We start from the raw sequence: 27038 nt of genomic DNA on the forward strand, positions 1-27038 counted from the left end.
ATATAGATGCAGAGCAAAAAGCAGTTTGAACTGAAGCATTTACTGATAAAAGTGGGACTATGTTTTAATGTATATCACTATATAGCTATACAGTACAATCTATTATAGCATATACTTCTAGATCACAGCATTATAGGAAGTGAGCGACAATAGCTTAAAAATACATTGAAGTAGTATATTACACAAGTAGTAAACATTACTTTTATATTAAAATTACATTAAATGTGCATTGTCTGCTGAGCTGTAGACCTTTTTTGCTTCAAATTGTTAGACTGGATTCTTTTTTCACCCAGTCTCATTTTTTAAAAAATTTTTGGTGTGAGTAGGTCTTATTTAATCTAGCATGTAAGCGTACAACACACAAAGAAGAACAGCTCTTATGACAAGACATACCATGGTTTACCATTTAGCAATACTAAATGATTTCATACAACTCTTAATATTGTGTTTTAAAGGAATAGTTCAAAAAATTTTTTTAAAATTGCTGAAAATTTACTCACCCCTCAGGCCATCTGAGATGAGTTTGTTTCTCTTTATTGGAACAGATTTGGAGAAATTCAGTATTACGGTACATCACTCGCTCAGCAGTGGATGGTCTGCAGTGAATGGGTGCCGTCAGAATGAGAGTCCAAACAGCTGATAAAAACATCACAATAATCCACACCCCTCCAGTCCATCAGTTAATGTCTTGAGAAGCAAAACGCTGCATGTTTGTAAGAAACAAATCCATCGAGGCGTATTAACTTTAAACCATTGCTTCTGGCGAAAAAAACAAACATAATCCATAATAACATTCAACATATCAACATAGAGCTGTTTTGGCTTGTAAACACAGCTCTATGCATAATTTTCTTCTGATTCAGAAGCGATGACTTTTTCACTGGTGGAAGCAATATTATGGGTAAGGATGTATTTAAAAGTCTTAATGATGGATTTGTTTCTTACAAACATGCAGCTTTTCGCTTCACAAGACTGTAATTGATGGACTGGAGTGGAGTGGATTACTTGTGGATTATTGTGATGTTTTTATCAGCTGTTTGGACTCTCATTCTGACGGCACCCATTCACATCCATTGGTGAGCAAGTGATGCAATGCTACATTTCTCCAAATCTGATGAAGAAACAAAGATCTTGGATGGCCTAAAGTTGAGTACATTTTCAGCAAACTTTCATTTTTGTGTGCAAAACTATCCTTTAAATCTCGGAAAAGTAAAGAATAATGTCTGATCTACAGCTCATTGACTGGCACACATTGGCCATAACCTTTCCCCCCTGCTCCTGCGGAAGCTTGCTCCCTGCTGCTACAACTGATGCGTGTGGAGTAACTAACAGGGAAACAGAACCAAATCAAAACAACTGCAGTCCAACACGGCAGCAACTACTTGACGTACATATACAGATGACGCTGAAAACCTTGAATCATGCAAATCGAGTAAAACACAATTAGACTCACCATCTTTATCCAAGAGATGGGTCCTCCCAATAAGCCAAACCAGCTCCAATACCACCAGGCTGCCGAGCACAGACGTCTGCGTCTTTTTTGCTGGCAGTGAAATGGGAAGGTGACTGAAGGAGCTTCTCTTCGTCCCCATGCTCAATAATCAGATGTGAAACATCTGGACAGACGGTTATTGTGAGGAGCTCCTACAAGCAAACGCTTCAAACAAAGCTTGCTGTTTACAAAAACATCACAACATCTGCAGTGTGTTTCCATAACAAAACACCTTTGCCAGACGTGAAACATATCGCGATCACCATTTTCAAATGTTCCTAACTTCAACAATGAATTTAAAACAGGTAATAGCAACACAAATTGTCAACATTCATTGCAAAACCAACTACAGTACAAACAACGTTAGGACTTTGTATTTAAAATCAGATGGTGAGTTTAAACCTAAGCAGGTAAAAGAAGAAGTCCGTACGCGTGATGTCCATTCATGCCAGCATAATCATCAGAACGACCAGCCTTTATCATCTTTCACTGTGATGTTCGCATCGTACTGCAGGAGCAGACTCAAACGCCCCATGCCCTGATTGTCCATTGCATGCAGCCATCATCAACACAGACCTTTAAAAAGACAGACAGAATGTGAATCAGTGCAACTAAAAATACTAGAAAACATTTATCTTAACTGACACACATTTATTGTTAAAAGAAATAAAATAGTTTTATTTCAGTTCTTTGCGAAGTCATTTTTCATTTCCATTTTGTTTTAAGCACTGAAATGACTAAAACTGAAGTAAAATGATTAAAACACTGAACAAAAACAAATATAATGACAATATAACAATAACAAAAAAACAAAAAAATGACTAAAACAAAATGATAAAAAACTAAAATACAAACAAACTAATAAAACTAACTAAAATGCACAACAAATTACTAAAAAGAGAAAACAAAATTAAAACTAATTCGAGATATTAATAAATAATAAGACAGTAATGATACTAAAACAGTAAGCTAGGTGAATCACTTCTTAGTTTCTTTGGATTACAAATCAATTGTTCATTTATCCATTTATTTATCAGTACTATTATTCCTGATTTGATTATTACATTTGCTGAAAAGAAAATTGATAGAGCACAATTTCATAAAATTTCTCCAGTATATCTTTTCTAAATGCACACATACCAAGATGACTACAGAACGTTCACTTTTGGATGAACTAATCCATTAAAGTGCATCTTTCTTACCGTGCTCCTGGTTCTGTGACCCATTAACCTCTGCTCCCTCTTTCAATAAAAGCTCGGTCATGTCTGCGTCTGTTTTTCCATCACAGCCAGCATCAGTGGAGTGTTGCCATCCTGTCAATCAAACCACAACAAAACAAGACTGGACTGCATTAACTATATCACTTTTGGTTTTTAAGTGCATCCTTATTTGAAGTGCATTTTAGTGTATATTATGCAGTATGCACTAAGTAGTCTATTATTTCTGCAGGCACTGCATCTTTATGTATCAGACACGTGCTGTCTGTGTGTGGTTAATACTGTAATAATCAGTCGGAACACTAAGTTCACCTTGTTCTGTGCGTTGATGTTTGGCTGAGTGCTCCAGGAGCTGCAGAGACACAGAGAGGGAGGGGATGCGTGCGGCCAGGTGCAGTGCCGTGTTTCCATTGATGTCCACCAGATTGGGGTCAGCCTCATGTTCCAGGAGCAAAGAGACGGAGCGGTCTTGTTCACACTGAACCGCCTACAATTCATGCATAACCACAGAGACATACCAGTCAGCATGTATTTATACACATATGATTTCACAAGAACAAACGGACTGTACCTTCATCAAGGCGGAGCGGTTCTGATTGTCGCATAAGTTCAGCTTCACTTTGCTCTCCACCAAGAACTGAACCACATCTGTGTGTCCGCAGGCACAAGCAATGTGCAGCGCAGTTCTGCAGGTGCAATCACAGAGGATACATGACAGCATTACTGCACAAACAAATGATTAGAAGCTACAGAGTTTAAAACAAAAGCAGGAACTAATACTTTTATTCAGCAAAGATGCAATAAATTGAGCAAAAAGTGGCGGTAAAAACATTTAGAATGTTACAAAAAAGTTTCTATTTCAAGTAAATGCTGTTTCTTTTGAACTTCCTATTCTTCAAAGAATCCTGAAGAAATGTATCACTGTTTCCACACAAATATGAAGCAGCACAACTGTGTACATTGATATTAATCAGAAATGTTTCTGGTGCATATAAGAATGAAACATTTCTGAAGATCATGTGACACTGAAGACTGGAGTAATGATGCTGAAAATACAGCTGCGCATCACAGAAATAAATAACATTTTACTGTATATTTACATAGAAAACAGATATTTTTATAATAATAGTTCATAATATTACTGTTTTAGCTGTATTTAAAGATTAAATAATGCCTTGGTTGGTGAGCAGGAAGAGACTACCTTTCAAAAAAATAAAAATTAATACAGACCCCCAGCCTTTTAAACAGTAGTGTATGAATGATTCTTCTGAAAGAAACAAGGGAAGTAAGTCTATGTTTTAGGATTTAAGCATCAAAAAATGCTGCCATTAAATGATTCTTCATGCATCATAATCTCCACACGGGAAATCAAAATGGACCTATTACTCTCGTAATAACATTTTTAGGATTAGTGTGAAGGTCTTTTTTCCAAAGAAAACAGGTTAACGAATAATCAAACCCCTAATTAGGCACTGATTTAGAAATTATTATTTTTTTTACAATCCATCAATTCTCAAATCATCAGCATTTCTCAAGTTGAACATGAAAAAATTAGTTACTTTATAGGTGTATGTAATTCCACCATGTTGAAACATTTTGATTTTGTACCCCCCCCACCCCGAAAAAATATTTTTAATTGTGAAAAATTCATTGCAAAGCAAAATTAAAAGATATCCAGCAATGCTACTAAATGCTATACAAGAAGCCCGCGCGACATGCCTCCCCCCAATGCTGACCGAACTTTAACGCAAAATAGGTACCTAGATTCTCTTATAGTGGAGCAGAGAGCAAGTAAAAATATAGCAGATTCTCGACGCACCGGAGTTAATGAAATGACTAACTGTGAACCAGAGGTTTTCAGGACAACAAATGTGCAGTCCCTGGCGCACATAGAGCCGAGGGTTTTTAAGTTCTGGGGGGTATATTTGTGTGTAGCAATAGACCAACAATACATTGTATGGGTCCCCCAAAATTACGCTAGAGATGTTTTTTCTTTTATGCCAAAAAACATTAGGGATATTAAGTACAGATCATGTTCCTATGACGGACATTTGTAAATCTTCATACCGTAAAATATATCAAAATCACGTAATTTTAGATTAGTAATATGCAGTTTGCACTCAAAGAACTTCATTTGAACAACTTTAAAGATGATTTTCTCAATAGTTTAGATGTTTTTGCACCCTCATGGATTCCAGATTCAAATAGGATGTATCTCGAGAAAGAATATACAAACCATAAATTTTTTTCTCAAATACATCAGTTGCACCCCCCAAGTTGAACATAAAAATAGTTACTTTCTAGGTGATATTAATTCCAACTTGTTGAACATTTTGATTTTGTACGCAAGAATTTTATTTGTATTACGAAAATTCATGAAAATTTAAGGAGATCCAAGCAATAGCTAAAAAGGTCGGTTCTATAGTGGAGGCCAGAGAAACTGAAAACTAGCAGCTGAAACAATCTAAACACTACAGAATTCAGACACAATACCCCCCCCATAGAATTCCCTATATATCATGCCCCATTCTTTTTCGTTAATGTATTCATATAATAACTCAATAATAACGATAGAGTGCAATGCGATGTGCCAAAGGTTTCACAGGTTAAAATTTCATAAAAAATACAAATACATATTTCTAGCAAATATAAAAAATTGTCTTATTTGGCTCCGACGGGGAAAAAACCAAAACCAAAGATACCGGGGCCCTAGGTCATTCATTTTGCAGTCGGGAGGAGGAAATGAAAATGTAAGCCCAAGGCAACACAACCACTGGCCAAATCCTCATTATTGAGCGCCTGAGACGCGTATCCCGACGGAAACTTTCTATCTTAAGTCTAAGGTTAAGATCTGACACGATTCAATCCGACCGAGTTCACTCTTCCATGTGAAAAAAGCTTCTGTGTTTTCTGTAATACGTCTGTTATTTGAAATGAAGATAGTGCTGCAGCTCATCAATCATCATTACCTGTGTTCCTTATCCAGCTGGTTTTTATCATCATTCTTTTGGCCAGCTGTCTGATTTTGGCCACATCTCCGCGCTGAACGCAGCCTTGTGGAGCTTCCCGAGCGTCTTTCTCCTTCACATCCATAGCTGGCCGACAGCACGACCTCCCCGTCTCCCCGAGGGGCTCGGGGAGGCCCTTCTTCTTCTTGAAGCTGAATATTTTCTTCATGGTGGTGTGGACTCTCCATCAGCAGATCGTCACGGTTTCCTGAGGCTGATCACCCTGCGTGCCTCTTGTCCATCCTCTAAAAAATAAATCCTGCAAAGAGGAATAGAGGTACTGAATAAAGACAGAAGCCACAGGGGCATTGGTTCTCTTCATTGGTTTGACACTTATGTTTTAAATGTCATGAATCATCACTCACACATATGAATCACACATTTTTTCTTTCAAAGGCCAGGGCAACTCCTGTGTGGTGATACTATAGTATAGTGGTAGTATCAGAGGGTTTATATCAGAGTATTTTACTCATATAGCACGGTGCTTTAAGGTACGTTACTCCAATACACTTTAAAACAACTATGGTTGTTTCATGGTGGAATACTGCTATAAACCTGCTAACTATACAAAGTATTATATTATAATCAAATGTGCTAAACATAGCACATATGAACACAGTTGTTTAAATAAAAAAGTCATACATTTATATCTGTTTAGCAAAGCTAATCATCTCAGAGTGAGACCGTGATCAGATCTCAGCTAATCGTGTTATGTGTGCTAGTACCAGTAGTGATAGTCAACCAAACTTACAAACTCACCTGCATTGTCGTTCCAGTGTGGTTGGTGGCGATTATTTATATTTTAAAAAACGAGAAATAAAAACACGAAGAAGATGTTACAAATGATGCTCGTTTCGAGTTTGTGTTCAGACGATGAGCCGTTTACGACGCTAGCAAGCTACAGCTAGCTGCTTCTGTTACCATGGTAACAGTGTGACGCTCGTATTTAATCATAATGATTAATGCTAAAAATTTTGTACGACGTAGAAAGCGTCTGGGAAATTTTAAGTATTTTAAGAACTGATTTGGTTTTATGTTTAATAAAATGAACGGGGGAGCGTGATATCAAATCACGGAACTCGTTACGTTCTGCTCTGTTTTCGCAACGGCATGCCGAATGCGCTGACGTTCACGGACGGAGGCGGGGACTTCATGGCACTCTTCCTGCATTGGACGGTTTGAATTAATGACAGGCATGCGTATCATCCAATGAGAGCACAGCTCGTCCTTTACTAAATATTCTTGGGTGTGATTGGCCGACGGTTTATCGTGACAGACAGCCGTGTTATTCAATCGCACACACGGATTCGTCGATCCCGCCCAGAATCGGGCGTTTCGTAAAGTATTATTCGTCAGGGCAGAATTTTAAACTATTTAAACCGCTTTGAGCGGGTGGCTGAAAAACACAAGAGACAGTGGAGCGGAAGACAGAAAGTAGCTTCTAATGTTCACGTTAGCATTTAATGTTTATAAACAAAATATAAGCAAGGATCATAACTCTGGATCATCAACTCTTTGTTTTTGCAGTGCGTAAAGTCTAAAGAGGTAACGTTAGATGACGTTTTAAAATGTATTATTTCGCTGTTTAAACTAGCTAGGGTGGCTAATCTTAACGCAGTCGGAAATAAATTCACGTTTTAGTTATTCGCATGCTATTTTGTTAATTTTAATATTTTTATGTCATAAATGCAACAACCGAAATATAATATATTTGTTTATTATATTACAAGCATGTTCGTCTGCGGCTGTGTTTGCACTGAGATCGAAATTAAGATTTAATTTATTTATAAGAAAAAAATACAGATTCGATTAAATGTTTACATTTACACAAAACTGGGAAGAAAAAAATTAAGATTATGCTTTAACGCTTGAATGTGTGTTAATCATAAATGCTTAGTATGCTGTAATCCACCCGCATCACGAATCAGTGAAATTATTTTTTAATGTTTTTGAAAAACACCGTCTAATTAAATGCTTAATTTCTTTGTCGTAAAATTAGACAGATGTCAAATAAACGGGTTTTCATGCTAAATCTGGATTCAAATGAAATGCATATGAATATTAATGAGTCTGCACATGTTGCTCTTTTGTTGTCAAGGTCACCCCACAGAAAAGCAAATTCATGTTTTTTTTCTATTTTACCTGAAGCACAATAGTAAAACAAATGTGTTTTCAAAATGACAGCTTGACAAAAGTGCAAGTGGAGTCGTAAATGTAAAGTGTGTTTTTTTTTTTTTTTTTTTTTTTTTACACACTTGCTTTTTTTAGTCAGTATTGCAAAACCAAGGCCTTTCCTTTTGTGTTTCCAGGGACGCCAACATGAGTTCCTTGCCGGAAGCCACGCGCTCCCTCATGGAGGTTTTCAATGGGAAGCTGCAGGATTTACTAAAGAAATAGACAATGTCCACATGGTGTGGCTGGGGGAGATCCAGCAGGAAGCGTACCGCATGTTTTCCAGGTGAGAGACACTGTAAATGTGAGCTGGAATGTGTTATACACTTCATACTGTTATGCCCCAGTTTATTTACTGGCGTGTCACTTTGTGTGTATTTGTGAGAATCACTCAGTTACCATGCAGGTTATTATTAGACAAGTTCATAAAAAAGATGTTTTGTTGTGCAGTGACTTCAGCACCGAGCCAGACATCAGAACTCATGCCGAAGACTCCATCCCAGAAAAAAGACGAACCGGCGGAAACGGGTAACGGGATGGAGCTTAATGAGTCTCGCAGCAAAAGACGGTAAGGGTCTGCCAGTGTCTTGCTACAGAAACTTCTCATAGGTTTACAGCAACAGCTTTTTAAGAGAGTCCAAGTCATTAATTTTGGTTAATATTCTACAATCTAGTCTCCTATGTTCATGCAAAAAAGGATCTTTCTATTAATGCATTAGTAGAATATTCATTTAATTAATATTAATTTGTAAATGTGCATTCCTGTAGAGCTGCACAATAATTATTCTAAAAATTAGATATTATTTTAATGCACCTACATTTTATTTATACGGTTGTGTATATATACAGTGCATAATGCACAAATCTGTACATAACGCTTATGTTCTTCATTATTACAATTATTATGTACATTTAAAATAAATTGTGATTTTAAAAAAACACTCTAGGTTTGCTGCGCCTGTTTGTAATGCTGCACAATTTGTATTTTTTTATGTCTGTATGGCTGTAAAATAAAAATAAAAAATGTTTTTACTAAATAAAAAATATTAAACAACGTATTTCACTGTAAAATATGAAAATTGATTTTATTTATTATCATTTATGGTACAAATATAAGATTACAATGCTACTATTTTTGACTGTGTGAACCCATCAAACGTTTTTGATTTATTTATTATCATTTATGGTACAAATATAAGATTACAATGCTACTATTTTTGACTGTGTGAACCCATCAAACGTTTTTGACCGAAATAAACTGCTTGTGATCTTAAAGCTTCTCTGATATATTTAGCAGCCTTTGCGATTTGATAAAAATATCACGAGTTCGTTTTCATTGGATTAATTGTGCAGCCCTACGTTCCTGTAGTTCAAACAGTAAAGGTTTGATTAATAGGAAATGCAAGAACTGATCAAATGTTTACTTTGCATGTAAACAATATGCATAAATAAAAACAAAAACAATCTTACGGTAATACGAATATAAGTTTTGTAAAGCTTGTAAAAAACTCCAGCACTATCAAAACATTTATTGTTTAACTTTTTCTTTACTATACATGAACTCAAATTGGCAGATTTTTTTTTCCTAAAGTGATATAGTTTATGGTGTCAATTGTCTCTCTGTAGTTTCTCCAAGGGGGAAACGCAGCAACCTGCGTCGTTCCTCGGTCCAGATGACCCTGAACAGCATCTCTGAACTTGTTACGCCACATGTGCCGGATGACAGCTCTGAGAGTCTGATGGAGGAACCTGCTCGTCGCACACGCCGCAACAAAACCACCGCCCCGGCTGAAAACCCAACCTATCAAGCGCAGCACCCGTAACAAAGGCGGCGCCAAAGCCAAGGAGGTGGAAGAAGTGACCGGGAACATCCCAGAAGTGAAAGAAGCCGTTGAGGTGCAGGATTCAGGCTCCAGTCAGGATCAGATCCTGGTGTCTGAAGCCATGGTGAGGATTCCCTCCTCGGAGCGTCTGAGTGCGGATTCACTGCTGAACGCTGCTGTGTCTCCGGGACGAGCTGCTAATAAAATCCCCATCGCTGCATCTGGGTTGGAGACGACACCCTCAAGGCCCGACTCGGACGTCAGTTCGGCGTCGCTGGTGGTGCGCCGTTCTCTGGTGGGCCTCCGGCATAGCATGACCCAGGAAGCTGTTCGCAGGGCATCCCGACGCTCTTTCCTGAAGAAGAAAGCCAGACTGGGGAAACTCGACCTGCAGCAGCTCCGTCAGCGGTGAGACTAAACTAACTCTGATTGTAAATGGGATTTATCTCTTTATCATTTGTGCTGTTTAAAGGGATACTCCAGCCCAAATGAAAATTTAGTCATTGATCACTTACCCCCATGTTGTTCCAAACCCGTAAAAGCTTAGTTCGTCTTCGGAACACAATTTAAGATATTTTGAATGAAAAAACCGGGAGGCTTGTGACTGTCTCATAGACTGCCAAATAATTAACTGTGTAAAGGTGTAGAGGTCCAGAAAAGGTATGAAAGTCGTCAGTATATTTGATATGAGATGTGAAGTGTGGTTTGTGTTATGTGAAGGGAAGGGCTTTTGTAAGCGAAGAAAACAAAAATAATGACTTTATTCAATAAAATAAAGTCTCCTCTGTGTCTCTCCATATCACTGTATGCTCTTCTGTGTCCTCCGCACCACAAGGATGCGCTGTTTTATTTCAAATCAAAGCTAAATACACGTAGAAACAGCGCATCCTTGTGGTGCGGATGACACAGATGAGCATACGCAGCACACGGTGATATGGAGAGACACAGGGGAGACTGTTGACAAAGGAATTATTGAATAAAGTCTTTATTTTTGTTTTCTTCGGTTACAAATACTGTTCCCGTCGCTTCATATAACCCAGATTGCACATCTGATGGCAGATGGAGTATTCTGACGACGACTTTCATACCTTTTTATGGACCTTGACTCTGTTATTTATTTGGCAATCTATGGGACAGTCACAAGCCTCCCGGTTTTCATTCAAAATATCTTAAATTGTGTTCCGATGACGAACGAAGCTTTTATGTCTTTGAAACGAAATGGGGGTAAGTGATTAATGACAAAATGTTCATTTTGGAGTGGAGTATCACTTTAAAGTGAATGAGTTTCTTCGTTAACTTCATGATGACATTTATGTCCTCATTGCTCTTTCCAGAGGACATTTTTATGGATGATGGAACTGAGGAAATGGAGAACAAAGAAGAACAGTGAGTGCTTTTGCTTTCTGTTTCAGTTGTTGAACTGTTTCTTCTGGGATTAAAACCTACAACCTTTCAGTTATCGGTTGAGATATTTTAAACACTGTTTCGCGGTTCTGTTTTAGGGATGATGCACCGCAAATGGAGACCGATTCAGCCACTGAAACCAAACCTGAACCAGAAATCGTCCAAACTGAGGTGAGAACAACTTTCTGCTGTGGTTTTAATTAGATATCGACCGATATGGGTTTTTCTATAGCCGATGCCGATGTTTAGAGGTCAGGGTCAGCCGATGGCCGATATGTGCTGCCGAATTTTTTTTTAAATTTTTATTTCATTTAACTTTGCTAAAAAAAAAAGAGACACGAGCCAGATTTAAGGCCCATTCACACCAAGGACAATAACTACAAAGACAAAGTTTTCTAAATTGGTCAAAATTTAAGAAAATAGCACTACAGCTATAACGGTAATGTAACAGAGGAACAGTATAATTATGATCACTTTCAAAAAACTTTTTGCAGCTGGTGAACAATACAAACATTGACAACAATACGAATTCACTCGACTTCAAAGAGCTTGAGCATTTAAAGCAGCAGATGAGAAAACTGCAGCACGCTTTTAATAAATATCCTCATATACAGTGGACTGAGCAAATGTCTTAGGCCATTAGTATTTTCAACAACAAAAATGGTTTTTTAAACCAGTTATTTCTATCTTTTGCTGTAGTGTGTCAATAGGTAATATCAGTTTACATTTTCCAAACATTACTTTTGCCATTAATTGTAGTGTTCCAGTGAGATTTTTGAATGCACAAGGATCTCATGTTTGTTGGTATCTAGCATACCGTCGTCATCATCCTATTTGAATTGTGTGCGGGATTGCGCATTGGGTGCAATATCGTCGTCATCCAACCGGACAATTGGCAATCTGATAATGCTAGAGGACATTCGAAAACTGTCAGTTTATCAGTTAAAGTCAGTGTTGCAGCCCTTGGATCCAAAGAAGAGAGTCTCGACTGATGCATTCATTGTTGATTCAGTGATGAGAAATTGTGTCCCCAACTAAGCAAACCGAAAGCGACAGTGCCAAGGAGCGGCCCAAAACTCTATCTGTGACAGAAATGGAGAAAAAACCTTTGGAGAAACCAGGTTCAGTCAGGGGGCCAGTTCTCCTCTGGCCAGACGAAACCAGCATGATGTGGTTTAATTCCAGGCTGCAACACGGGTCAGATTGAGCAGAGGACTCTTCTGGTTCTGGTTCTTGTGGTCTTGTTCCTAAGGCCGACGAAGTCTTTGCTGAGGATCTGTCTCTAGGGCTTTACATTTGACATTGAGAGCATAGGTAGTAATATAGATATATTTTTAAGATGGAAAAATGTGGTTTTAAAAATGCCAGAAACATAACTTTCAAAGGAAAGGTTGCTATCAAATAGCACACCTAGGTTCCTACCTGATGACGAAGACTTGACAGAGTAGCCGTCAAGTGTTAGACAGTGTTCTAGATTATTAAATGCAGAGGATTTTTGATAACTAAAACCATTTTTCAGAATTTAGCACTAGGAAATTATTAGTCATCCAGTTTTTTTATATCAGCTATGCATTGTTACTTTTGTGAATTGTTTCATTGGGCCGTGAAGAAATATATAGTTGAGTATCATCAGCATAACAGTGAAAGCTAATATCATGTTTCCTGATGATATCTCCCAAGGGTTACATGTAAAGCGTGAAAAGCAACGGTCCTAGTACTGAGCTTTGATATTTGAGAAAGGTCTATAATTAACTAATTCTCCAGGATCAAGTTGTTTTTTTGTTTTTTATGAGAGGCTTAATAACAGCCAGTTTAAAGGCTTTTGGTACATATCCTAATGACAGTGATAAATTAATGATATTCAGAAAAGGATCTATAGCCCCCTTTAGCACCGGAGGAACCTTTCATTGTTCCTAGAACTATTGGCCGGAAGTACCCGGATGCTCGAGCGTTTGCACTGCAGGAACTAGGAACGATTTTTAGTTCTGGGAACTACTTTTACAGGAATAAATTAGCTTCTACTTCAGACTCGGGTCTAAACCGGCGCTATAGGAACTACCAGTGACGTAAAGTGTATGTCGATTGGACGTATGCATGTGGGAAAACACCGGCACCTGCCATTTTTTAAAAAGCCGGATAAACACACAACAGTTTATTTTTCACAGAGCAGTTTACAGTAGGCTACAAGAAGAAAAAAACGGTGATAAATGGACCAATCGCCGAAGTCCAAGCACTTCTAAACGTTTAAGCTCTTTTCTCAGACTCGATCATATGTAGAATTGAAAGTTGCTGTAGTAGATTTCATAGTAGTCCTCTGATTTGCTCTTCTTATCGCATAACTTCTATAACATATAAACTTCTACATCTACATTCTATCTCCATATCACAAAACCCAATAATTTTATCTCTAATAGCATTAATCTTGGAAGTAAAGTTCATAAAGTCATTATTACTGTGCAGTTGGGAAATGTCTCCATCTGCTGATGCTTTATTGTTTGTACAATTAGCCACTGTACTGAATAAATACCTGGTTTAGTGTTTGTTTTCTTTTAAAAGAAACTAAAAGTAAGCAGATCTAGCAGTTTTTAAGGATTTTCTGTATGTAGAAGTACTTTCCCTCCATGCAATATGAAATACCCCTAGTTTTGTTTTCTTCCAGCTGCTCTCTTTATGATGCAAGTGTGCTTGTTATACCACAGTGTCAGACTGTTTTCCTTAATATTTAAGCTTAAAGGAGCAACTGTGTCTAAAGTGTTGGAAAAGAGTCAATAGTTTCTGTTACACCAAGTTTTTCTGAGCTATTGGATATTCTGAGGAGTTGAGACAAATCGGGAAGATTATTTACAAAACCAAGGAGTTGAATTTGCAGCTTTAGCTATATGGGGTATACATGAGACTAGATGATAATCTGATATATCACTCTTCTGCAGAATCAATAGAGTTTAGAATGTCTTTAAATGCTGATCCCATGATTCTTCATGTCATTCCAGACGGACATGATGATGGTGAGATCCGATCTCTGTGTTAGACTTCTTGTACATACAAAAATCTCACTGGATTATTACTATTAATGGCAAAAGGAATGTTTGGAAATGTAAAACTTATATTTCCAACTGACACACTACAGCAAAAAGATGGAAATAATTGGGCTGCATTTCTCAAAAGCATCTTGAGAAGTTGTTTGTAGAGACATTGGTAGCAATGGATCTATGACCTACTTGGGCTTTACGATGCTTTTGGGAAATGCAGCCCTGGTTTTTAAAACTTTTTTTTTTTTTTTTTTTTTTTTTTTTTGTGTGAAAACTTTAATGGCATAAGACTTATGCAAAGTACTGTAGTCAACTTTATAGTTCTTAGTGTGAACGGGCCTTGAGCAAACAGTTATTTCTGGTAGCACGTTTTAAACTTTTATTGCAAGGTGCAAATTGTAAATAACTGGTGGATACGTGATTTCAAAGGATCCTGAACCCAAGAAGACTGAAGAAAAGGAACCCGAGGTAAACGAAGACAAAGTTCCAGAAGAAACTGCTGAATCTCCCAGCACCACTGAGAACTATCGCTTCACGCGATCCATGGCTCGTACTTCAGAAACAGGTGCATGTCTAACAGATCTGCTGATATTATATGCAAGACATATAATTGTGTTGACAAGTAAAATTTCAATTATTTATATATTTTCCTGTTATAGATGACAGTGGAGGGTCAAAATCCAAAGGGGATGGCCGGTGAGCATACTGTAAATTAGTTTTCCTCATTATAGTGAATGGATCCATGCCGTTTGTTTTCTAATAGTCTTTGTGCTTTTCTGTCAGACCTTCACGTTTAGGCTCAAAGCGTCACGCAGCTCAAGAAATCAACACACCCAAGAAGAAACAATCTCCTCCAAAGAAGTGCCTCACGGTATGAGCATCCCTGACCACAGTAATGCTGCCCATCACCCAAAATGAATCCATTATGAAGCCACAACAGTCTTTTGAGTCTTTAGAATAAAAGCTTTCTGCAGAAGTCCACTTGAGGATTTTCTGTGGTTTTCTGCATTCGTAAAAAGGTTTTTTTAAGGATTTGATTAACAAGTCTTTGATCTAGTCTGTGTCCGTTTGTTGTGTCCCTGTAGAGTATCGCTCCACACATGCGCTCGTTCATGCACACTGTGCAGAAGAACCAGATGCTGATGATGACGCCTGGCTCTCTGGGCCGCAGCACCGTCATGAAGTCCTTCATCAAACAATCTGCCACCAAAACTGACGTCAAGGTGAGCAGGGATACTTTTGTATTTTCTGAGTAGTCTAATATGTTGGGCTGCACCAGCTATAAATGTAGAAGTTGTTTTAGTTGGTAATTGTACTTCCTGTCTTTCCCTCTCAGTTGGGCTCTGGATCTGTGGTGAGTATAAACACAGTGAATCCAAACTGAGGTCATTTCCATGTCAGTCAAAACTATTTCTGTTTGACACTTCCTGTATTATGAGAGGTCATTTGTTTGTTGGTTACTTACACTACCGTTCAAAAGTTTAGGGGTTTGGTTTGTTTTTAAAGAAATTATTGCTTTTATTAAGCAAGTTTGCATTAAATTGATCATAAATTGAGCTGTTCTTTTGTTTTGTTTTTATTAATTAAAGAGTTCTGAAAATAAAATGTATCTACATTTGCACAAAAATTAAGCAGCTCAACAGGTTTTCAACATTAATGTTTAGAAATGTTTCTTAAGCAGCAAATCAGCATATTAGAACGATTTCTGAAGGATCATGTGACACTGAAGACTGGAGTAATGATGCTGAAAATACAGCTGCGCATCACAGGAATTTCATTTTTAAATATATTCAGACAGAAAACGGTTATTTTAAATTGTAATAATATTTTACAGTATGACAGTTTTTACTAGATTTTATCAAATGCAGCCTTGGTGAGTATAAGACTTCTTTCAAAAAAAAAAAAAATTAATAATTACTGATCCCAAACTTTTAAACGGTAGTGAAACACTTTTAATGGGCACTTTGTCTCTAAAGTGAAACGGATCTGTCGGATTAACCTCATCACTCATGTAGTGGATGGATGTGTGTCTTTGTGGTTTGGGAAGTTCACATTCACCCCTTTTTGTATCAGAGACATTTGCCAGAAATCTGTCTGTTGTTTTTAATCATTGCTTTTCACATAAAGCAAAAGAACCTGTCCTTATGTGTTTAACTCAAGCTTTCATCATCATCGGTTTAAAACCCGAGTCACTCGCTTCATTTCTGCAAGAGTTTTTATTTTTATGATCACTCTAAAATTGTCACTAATCCTCCAGGAGCGAGAACGGCAGAAGTGGGACGCCTTGAACAAGAAAATAGAACAAGAGAATGAACGAAAGAAAAAGATCGAGGAGGAGAGACGAAAGAAACAGGAGGAAATGAAAAGGTGGGAAGTTTCTTGTATGCGTTTGCCGTTGATCGATTTGGTACTATTCAATAAATCTGAAATATTAATCTAATTTAAGTGTGAATGCAAATCAGGACTCAAAAGTGAATTCTGTTCGCTTTAGGAAGCGGGACGAGCGTTTGAAACGGGTTGTTGAGGCTCGAGTGAAAGGGGAAAAGGAGAAGGAGCAGGAAAAGAAAAAGAAGATTGAAGAAAAGATGGCACAGCTGGAGAAGAAAAATGACATGGTACTGAAGAAACCCATAGTAACTTTATAGTGTTAAGTTGGAGTGTTGAAGTTGTTCATAATCTCTCTCTCTCTCTCTCTCTCTCTCTCTCTCTCTCTCTCTCTCTATATATTTTTCTGCCTTCTTTTGTTTCTCTCCTTTTTCTCTCCCACCTCTCTCTCTCTTTTGTGTCGTTTTTTGTGTCGTTGTCTATCTCTCTCTCTCTCTCTCTCTCAGCGTGTAAGAGGAAGGTGGCCACTAAACGACAGGAAGACCTGGAGCTGCGCAAGAAACAGGAAGAGGCAGCCAGACAAAAGAAACTTCAGCAAGTTGTAAGTCAACCTCAGCAATCGATCAAAGTGGAGAGTCCATGTTGAAAGAAATTCAATACACAACAAATAATGAAAGTGTGCTTTACATGCATTGTGTATTTATTTTTTGCAACAACTTTTCAGTCCAAAAGCAAATAATATTGAGCCTAATATGATAGATGTATTTTATTTCTAGATTTACGTTTTATATAAAACATAAAAAACATTTGTCTCATGCACACTAAGGCTGCATATTTTTATCTATTTAATAAACGGTAATATTATAACAATTTGAAATAGAAATCTAGAAATGTTTGTTACTGTCACTTTGAATCAATTTAATGCATCCATGGATAAAAGTGAATTATATTTTATTTTATTTCCTAATTGTAGTTCATATACTTAACCGTTTTAATCATGTATATACTCGTATTTTTCTTCAGGAGGAAGAGGAGCAGCGACACCAGGAAATGCTGGCCAAACGCAGGGCTGAAGAGGAGCGAGAGAAGGCCCGCAAACTGGCCGAGGCCACACGCGCTCTGGAACTGAAGAAGGAACTAGAGCGGGAGAAAGAGAAGGAGCGGGAAAGAGAACGCGAGCTGGAGCGAGAAAGACAGGCTGCAGCTGAGAAGTTGGTGTTAATTTTTCGTGCATGTTTAAAATGATGACATTTAAAGATACTGAATATGCATGTTTGTGTCTTGCAGAGAAAGACTAGAGAGAGAGAAGGCTATCGCTCTTCAGAAGGAACTGGAGAGAGCAGCCAGAGAGAAGGAGAGGAGGGAGCTGGAGGAGAAGAGGAAGATGGTGAGAATCTCCTTGTTTTTTATCCAAATGATGGTTGATTGTTGCTTTTTCTATTTCTGTCATGTGGAATATCATTGGTCCAAAATCAAGCTCCTTGTAACCATATATTAAACATCTGATGTCTTCTGCTTTACCTGGTTTTTTTAAACAAGGACAGAACAATTATCGAGAATTATGGAAGACACTTGAGCTACACAACAATCCCAGAATCCTATCAAATTTGTGTTCCTTTAACAGGAAGAGCAGAGAAAGGCTGAAGAGGAGAAGGAAGCCCAGCGGAAACTTGCTGCTGCAGCCTCTGCCCCGGCGCCCCCTACAGTTACAGCACAGGTAAAGTCTTTTAAAGTATTATGTACTCTTATAGTATTTAGTAATTTTGAATTCGCTATATGCGCATGCATATTTATTTTATTAAAATATTTTATTAATTGTGCGTTTGTGTGTATATATTACAAACTGTTTTTATTAAGTACATTCTAAATCCATTTGAAATGTGTTTTTGTAAAATAAACAGGTCTCTGCCGCAAAAACGCATGCAGCTAATATGCTCAACACAACTGTAACTAAGAGTTCGGCTCTAAACATGACTGTAGATATTGAGGTAAAGACCTTTGCTTTCCCAGATCTTTCCACGCCTGTTCATTTTCGTTGTAGTAAATGCTAAGTGTTTAATGAATATACTACTAATACATATTCACTATTCCATCTCCATAGAGCTCTGTTCTGAAGACTCCAGTAGGGAAAGGAGCTGCTCACAATAAGACCATCGATCACGGAGCTGGACTAAACGTGACTGTGGACATTGAGGTGAGGTCACGGCAGCGGCTATGCGTCTTTTTCCCGTCGCTGAAGGAGGGAATGTGTCGGATAAAATTACGTACTAAGCACAGAATAGTTCCCCGAGAAGGAAAGCAGTGAAGACTTAAATTTCCACTTGGATATTTTTTCCTTGTAATATAAGCCACTGACTTCTTCTAAATGAGTTTTTCTGTTTGCTTAGAAACACAAACCAATCTCAGATGTCTGGAACAGCTGGTTCTGACCCCATCTCTTGTTTTATATTTCACAGCAATCTCCACAATCATACCAGATCACCCCTAAGGGCCAGAAAGTGACCGTTTTTAGTGAATCCTGAAGATTACGGCATGGACCAGAACAGTGATGACTCCACAGATGATGAATCCGCGCCCAGGAAACCCATCCCATCCTGGGCTGAGGGTATGACACTTATTGGCAACTACTGGAAATGTTTTTTTTAATATATTTATAGTTCATGTTATGTTCTATTTGAGCGCTGGTCAGTGGTCCACATGGTTTGCACTGAATAATATAGAGTAATTTTTGGATCTACCATTGTAACTTCAGCTCATGTTTATTCTGTAGTATCTAAACCATTGCTACTCTATTATCCTGATGTGATGTGTGTTTTGTGCAGGTACGCAGTTGCAGCAAGCCATCATGAAGCACTATTACAATCCACTGGATCTCAATTCATATTTCGGAGAACCTGAACCGCCCAAACTGGAGGCGATCTTCAGGCGGACCAAGCCTCGCTTCTTTAAACGCACTAGCTCTGCCGTATGGCATTCTCCACCACGTTTGGGAAATCTTGGCAATTAATAAGCAGATGTATTTTTTTTTCCCCTACTTTTCTGTCGTCTTTTTTATGTTGTTGTCTTTTATACTCTAAGCTCACTTTAATAAAGCCTTTTAAAAAATATATATGTCAGTAGGTTAGATTTTGGGGGTGGTTGAAAAGAGCAGAATGTGTAATTTAGATTACACAGAAGAAGATGGGGTTTGGTGGCAGTTTTCTGACACTGAGGACCGATTGAGATGGGCTTGGTTTAATGTAGCTGCTTTTTTTTTAATGGGACTACTTTGTCACCCATGTATTTAAATATAGCATCACATGTAATAAATTTGGAAGTGTACACAGGAGCTGCTACCAATGTGATGTAGAAAATATGGGCATGGCGTATGCATACAAAAATCACTTCACGAAGAGTGTCAGAATTAGTCTTGACTGTTAATAAAAGGTGTAATTTCTAAATGTCTGTGCAATTACTTTTAGTAGTTTTTCATGGATGTCTACATTTCTTTGACAAAAAAAATGAACATAAATTTAATTCATAGCATGTTGTAATTTTTTGGGTCATTCTTGCCACACAGTACTGTTAGAGTTAGTTGTAATTTATTGAAATATTTTTCTAGTACAAATTTAAAAAGAAAAAGCTTCGCCACCGCAAACTTGAACGACCATCAGAAATGTGCACTTGTGGCTGTAAAGTGTTTTGATAAACATCCGAGAGGATACGATGAGAAAAAGCATTTGCTAAATGAATAATTATGTTAGGGTCTGACTCTGGTGAGAATCTACAAGACGGTTCTGGATTACGGCCAATGCGCATGCGCAGATGACGGGAGTCACTCCTTTCAAGAGCGCGCACGCCAGTGGAAAGTTTCATCGTCACTGGCGGCGTCGCGCATCCGAGGGACAGCATTCACGAGGGAGAACGATCTGAAATCAACACGCAGGTGCGTTAGCGATTATACCTTGTTTGTTTTTGGGGTTATAAGTGCTTTATTTTTTGTGTTTGGTGTTTTGTTTATTTTATGTTTTGTTTTTGGTTTATTATAGCTGTTGGTTTTGATTTATAATAACGGGAGCAGTTGACGTTATTTTAAAGCATTTGTGAATATATGTGCGACAAGTGGACTGATATTTTTTATATTTGTCCCTTTATTTTTATTTCGACACTCCACATGTTTACATGTGATATACAATAGCCTACATTCCTTACTCGTGTTAAATAATTAATGTTGTATAAAAAAAATAATACAAACTGCGTGTTGTCATTGGCGATATTATATTAAATTTTGTTTGATATTGTCGAATATATTTAGATGTATTTAGAAGAAATTTTGTACAGCGCATCTTTATAGACTGTATAAAAACAGATCTTGACGTAGAGTCGTGAAAACATGTCGGACATGGCCTCCGTACACACACACACACAAACACACACTTTTTTTCATTTCTGTCAGTACACGTTTCGTCACGCAGGTACCAAGATATTCAGATGAACGTGATGACCAGACTGTTAAACTAGATCATTATTGTGAAATAATGCAGGATGACGTCACGACTTTTGTTGCAATAAATCTTTGCGCTGTAGATGTGACCGGGGCTAGTTGTCACGCTTTTGCTCCAGTTACATTTTGATAGGATTGGATTATTTTGGAGTGAAATTCTGTAGAGACACAAACTATAAAGTCTTGACTATTATGAGAAAAAGAAAGACATGGTTCAAGTTAACACTATAGCAGGGCATGTTGTCACAATGCATGGGGATAATTGTTATAAAAGCTACAAAAATAAAAGACAAAACATTGTTTTGACCAACGAATAGTGTAATTAATATATCATTTTCTAACATTTTGAAAACAAGTTACAACTTGCCCAACCCCAGAATTTATAGAAAATGCCCTTGCACTGAGATCACAGTTCAGTTAAAGTCCTTAATTTTCCTTCAGATCTTTCATTATGTATGAATGTGTGTCAGTATGTGTTTAATATATTCTCTGCCCTAACTATTATAAAACATGATGATGCTGGAATTTTATTTGGAAGGTAAAATTCAGTACAGGGTTAAATCTATGCGTGGGAGGGGGAGCTTCTGCTAGTGGGCCACTCGACCCGCCACCACTAGAGGTAGCTGCCACTCGACCCATCGCCGCTAAATGCGGCTTCCACTCGACCCGTCACCTCTAGAGGCTGCATCCACTTGACCCATCGTCGCTAAATGCGGCTGCCACTCGACCCCGTCATCACTAGAGGTAGCTGCCACTCGACCCATCGCTTCTAAATGTGGCTGCCACTCGACCCGCCACCACTGGAGGCAGCTGCCACTCGACCCGTCACCACTAGAGGCAGCTGCCACTCAACCCGCCACCACTAGAGGCGGCTGCCACTCGACCCATGGTCGTTAAATGCGGCTACCACTCGACCCGCCACCACTAGAGGCAGCTGCCACTCGATCCATTGCCGTTAAATGCGGCTACCACTGGACCCATCACCACTAGAGGCAGCTGCCACTCGACCATTGGTCGTTAAATGTGGCTACCACTCGACCCGTCATCACTAGAGGCGGCATCCACTCGACCCGTCACCACTAGAGGCAGCATCCACTCGATCCATTGCCACTAAATGTGGCTGTCACTCGACCGCATCCACTCGTAGGTAGCTGCCACTCGACCCATCGCTTCTAAATGTGGCTGCCACTCGACCCATCACCACTAGAGGCAGCATCCACTCGATCCATTGCAGCTAAATGCGGCTGCCACTCGACCCGTCACCACTAGAGGCAGCTGCCACTCGACCCATCGCCGCTAAATGCGGCTGCCAACTCAACCCGTCACCACAAGAGGTAGCATCCAATCGATCCATTGCCGCTAAATGCAGCTGCCACTTGACCCATTGTCGCTAAATGCGGCTACCACTCGACCCATCACCACTAGAGGCAGCTGCCACTCGACCCGTTGTCGCTAAATGCGGCTACCACTCGACCCATCACCACTAGAGGCAGCTGCCACTCGACCCATTGTCGCTAAATGCGGCTGCCGCTTGACCCCGCGATGACTAGAGGCAGCTATGCTAGCATAGGGAAACATAAGGAAAGATGGCAAGTGTTCCTGTGGCTCAGTGGTAGAGCATTGTGTTAGCAGTGGAAAAGGTCATGGGTTCGATTCCCAGGGGACACACAATTACTTTAAAAAAAAAAAAAGGTATAGCCTGAATGCACTGTAAGTCGCTTTGGATAAAAGTGTCTGCTAAATGCATAAATGTAAATGTAAATTGGTAAAAGTTTGCAAACCAAGTTGTCTACACAGATTTGCAGTGAAAAATAAAATAAAGTAGAATATGAAGGAGAGAGAATGGTTGCTTGCTGATGTTCTGTTGCACATCTATTATGACTCCTCCTCCTGAACTTTCCCTTGCCTTGTATTGTGCACTCTCACTGGCTGTAGGTTGTCGCCAATATCATTTCCAGTCAAAACACTTCACATTTCCAGATATTTAGCATGCCAAATATCTCACTGGCATCAGCGCTTCTCTCAAATGTGTGCCTGGCATAAGTGACACATCTCATTTGACAATTTTCTCTCTTCATTGAACCTCTCTCTCTTTTTCAGAAATGGGTCGCCTAACAGTACTAGTACTGTTACTCTGTCTGACTCTTGTGGTGTCAGGTGTGGCCAAACGAGGGGGTAGCAGTAAAGGCGGATCCAGCTGGGGCAAAAGTGGCGGAAGCTCAAACAAAGGTGGAAGCAGCACAGGAAACCAAGGTAGCAGCAGCAATAAAGGCACTTCATCACGTGGTGGGACACACTCGTCCCCTGGAAACTATCCTCGGCAACCCCAAGTACCAAACCAGAATCCACCGCCCTACCCTGGTACTGGTGGTGGGTCTCCGGGGCAGGGCAGATATCCACCAGCAGGCTCTAACCCAGGTCAAGGATACCCTAACCAAGGTAGCTACCCAGGACGTGCTGGCAATCCGGCCCAAGGTGGTAACCCGGCCCAAGGTGGTTACCCCGCCCAAGGTGGTTACCCCGCCCAAGGTGGTTACCCGCCCCAAGGTGGTTACCCCGCCCAAGGTAACTACCCAGGGCGTAGTGGTTACCCAGGACAAGGTGGTTACCCAGCACAAGGTGGTTACCCAGGGGGAGGATCATATCCAGGAGCAGGTTCGAACCCCAACAGGTACCCTGGACAAGCCGGAGGATATGGAAATCCTTACCCAGCTGGAGGCTCTTATCCAGGTTATCCAGTCCGTGGAGGTTCCAGCCCTAACCAGTTTGGTGGAGGTATTGCAGGAGCAGGTGCAGGTGCAGGTGGATATCCAGGAGCGGCACAATATCCTTACTGGAACCCCAAAAACAAAATTATGAGCCCAGGCTACGGTGGCAACTATGGTAGTTATGGGCAAGGTGGCAGATCACCTTTCGCCCAGTCAGTGCAGAACATGGGTATGGCCCCTTCATATAAATCAAAGGGGTTTGGCAAGCAGGCGATTATGGCGGCTGGGGTTGGGGCGGTGGCTGGTATGGCTCTGGGATATGGCCTCGGAAGTTTCCCCCGCCCCCGTTTCAATTTCCACAACCCACAGGAGGAATACTACTACAATAACTACATGTACAAACGTTATGGCCAACCTCCTCCTGACGGGAACGTGAATGGGAACACTAACTCTCAAGGTCGAAGCCCAGGCGATGCAGGATCGACCTCTGCCGGACAAGGAAACATTAACCCTCATGACATCTTCCAGAATCCTCCACCGCAGTCCTATGATAGCTTCATGGACAAGTGTATGAAGAGGACAGACTTGCTCCGAGAGAAAACGGGAGGAAGATCGAGGAGATCCACTGACTTAGATGAGGCTCAAGCAGCAGAAGTAGGCGATGATCCTACTGGTGCTCAAGAAAACACCACAAGCAACAATAGCACTGCAGAAAGAGACAAATCCGGAACCTCTTCAGTTGTAACGTCAAGTCCACCCGAAACACCAAGTGAATCTCAAAAGCAAACCCAGGAAAGAATATCTGATGATGATGATGATGACGAGGTTAGCATTTTGGAGATCGGCTATCCTGTGCTAATTGAGCAAATGAAAGCACGGCGTTGTGTCGAGCTCTACATGGTCTATGCTGAACAGCATGCAGAAAAACAGGTGCAAGATCGCAGTAACATAGATGATAGAACCAGCAACAGTAGTGCTGACATATCTCGACCCTTCAACCATGGAGTCATGCTGCTCTTTACTAGCATTCTGTCGCTTATCTTCAGTTTCCTTCTACACTGAAATTCTGGAAAAAGTTACACATAAAGCCATCGAGTCAGACTGAGAAATGGATAGTTCGCACCTTTAACATTTTATTTGAGGAATTCGTCTAGGATCTTTAGAGACTTTGGACAAGGTATTCTCGAAACAATACTTGAAGATTCAACAGAAAGTACTGACACTTCTCACAATGACTCCTGTATAGTTACTCTACTAAATTGCAACATGAGCCACCTAACAATTTATCATGAGCCCACATCTTAAAGCAATTTCTAAAGTAACTAAAAACATTTGCATACATCTACTTTTTACAGTGTTCCCATCCCATCACTGCCATATTCTTGCATGTGTTTTGGTGACAGCATGTCGCATGAACCCTTTATTATCTTCAGTTTAAACAAAATTGTGCATGGCAGTGGCATTTGACTTATTGTTTTCCACTGGCAACAGCAATTACAACTAACCATGATTATTTTGTTGTAGCTTCCAGTTCTGTTCTCATGGCAGTTCTTTTTGAGAACAGCTCTGTTCTGTGTTCTGATGGCAAACCTATATGTGTAGTAAAATTTTGTGTTGTAGTGTTACCCTTTCGTTGTTTGGACTGTTAACTTAGGGATTAACTCTCTACTGATGTATTTATTTCTTTTAAATTATAATTAGAAATTATAATTGTGTTTTTATTTCATTCCACCTTCTCTAACTCTCATGTTTTTAAAAGTGAAAACACTCTCCGTGTGAAAGGCTCCTTACTGAATGTTTTTGTGATCACAACTGTTTGGTTTTTAACTCCGTATGTCCGATAACCCTTTCCTTGTCGATTTAATTCATATCAGTTGTACATTAAATATAACACTAATGCAGGTCAGTTTAATGAGATAAATCAGCATTTTATAAAAAGCTGGATCTTTATCAGTTGCTTGGTGCTGTGGTTTCTCTGAATATAAGTGCTGAACATTCAAGTAGATTATCATCACAGCTTGGCACTCTGCTAAATCATTTATCTAGAAGGACTGTGTCGAGCACTGGATGACCAGTTGAAGGCAATGCTTAACGCCTTTATTGTTACTCAACTGCATATGTATTGTTATGCCTTTGAGATGTTGTGAATGTTGAAACTGTGTATAATGTTTCCATCACTGGGATTAAAGTGATTAAATGCACCTTAGTTCTGTGTCTGCCTATTTACTTTTTAATTTTTTGAAAACTCATTGCCCTTACTCTTGAAAACCCTAAATTTGGCCCAGTGTTTGTTCCAGTTCATGTTAATGTTTCGGTTGCTTCTTGTTTACAGATGTCACTTGATGTCCATTGCAGAATCTGCTCCCTGAAGCAAAACTAGTTTCTCCTGTTATGGTGCAGTGTGATGTGATAGTGTCCATTGGAATAGTAATTTTTGTTGTTTTTGTCTTTAATATCCATTCAAGTGTACTTGATATCCTCATGTTGACACATTCACAACTTAATTATACCCTAAGTGGAAAACTGTGAGCCTGTTGTGGTTATAAGACTATGAGGAGTGACAGTCCAAATACAGGACTAATTGCGTTAAAGCATTCAAAGGTGAAAGCTGTTAGAACCATTTATCATCACCGGGGTTTTGGAATACAAATTAACCCTCGGGAAGAAGACTTCAGCACAACAGTGGATCACAGGAGATGAAAATCCCTTGTTTGGTGATCATTACTGTGGTTAATCAGGCAGATACACACAAAAACAAACAGAGATCACAATATGTTTCTGGTAATGATGTAATTTGAGACATCACACATGCCACTGAGATCACACGTGAGACACTGACACATGCCACAAACAGATAACCTCCCGGTGCTGAGATGCATCGTATCATGTGTCAATGATAGCTAGACATATTGTCAAAAAAAAGCATAAAAAATGTGCAATATTAAGAGGTTTTAGCATTTCCAATTAATGTAGGCATGTTACATTCGTATAGGCTTAGGTTACTTTTATTATTAAAGTACATTAATTTATTGCCTTGCATTTTTTTAAAAATGTTTTTAAAAAGTAAAAAAAAAAACGGGTCTATTAATTCATACAATGCCTATTATTAAAATTATTAACACTGCAGTCATCGATGAAAATTTAAGAGCAGCTTTATTTCATGCACCGATTTTCAAAAACTACCTGTTTAACACAAATTATACGTTTCTTCTCTTGTTTTTCACTATACAGGCCACAAGAGAAATATTAAGGGAATAATTTAAGACAGTTATATACTCTTGTTGTCTCAGAGAATATGTGCCATTAATGCAATGTTTTTACTTGTGTTGCTTGACCCCTCCCCGATTATATCAATGGTGATGAAAGAAAGTAACATT

The 27038-nt window shown here is 39.1% G+C and overlaps 1 protein-coding gene and 2 pseudogenes across 1 annotated transcript; 2 read left to right on the forward strand and 1 right to left on the reverse strand.

Annotated features, from left to right (window-relative positions):
- Nucleotides 1-5886, reverse strand: part of LOC122135665 — a 47032-nt pseudogene extending 41146 nt beyond the window's left edge.
- A 2144-nt stretch (nucleotides 5887-8030) lies between these two features.
- LOC109099134 lies at nucleotides 8031-19910 on the forward strand (annotated as a pseudogene).
- A 328-nt stretch (nucleotides 19911-20238) lies between these two features.
- LOC122135529 (glutenin, high molecular weight subunit DX5-like) lies at nucleotides 20239-25867 on the forward strand. Its single transcript, XM_042715023.1, has 2 exons — nucleotides 20239-20395; nucleotides 23054-25867. Exon 2 carries the CDS (start codon nucleotides 23056-23058, stop codon nucleotides 24721-24723), a length of 1668 nt encoding a protein of 555 aa, XP_042570957.1. The 5' UTR covers nucleotides 20239-20395; nucleotides 23054-23055; the 3' UTR covers nucleotides 24724-25867.
- The last annotated feature ends 1171 nt before the right edge of the window (nucleotides 25868-27038 follow it).

Source organism: Cyprinus carpio, chromosome A25 (assembly GCF_018340385.1).
Source record: "Cyprinus carpio isolate SPL01 chromosome A25, ASM1834038v1, whole genome shotgun sequence".
Classification (NCBI taxonomy): domain Eukaryota; kingdom Metazoa; phylum Chordata; class Actinopteri; order Cypriniformes; family Cyprinidae; genus Cyprinus; species Cyprinus carpio.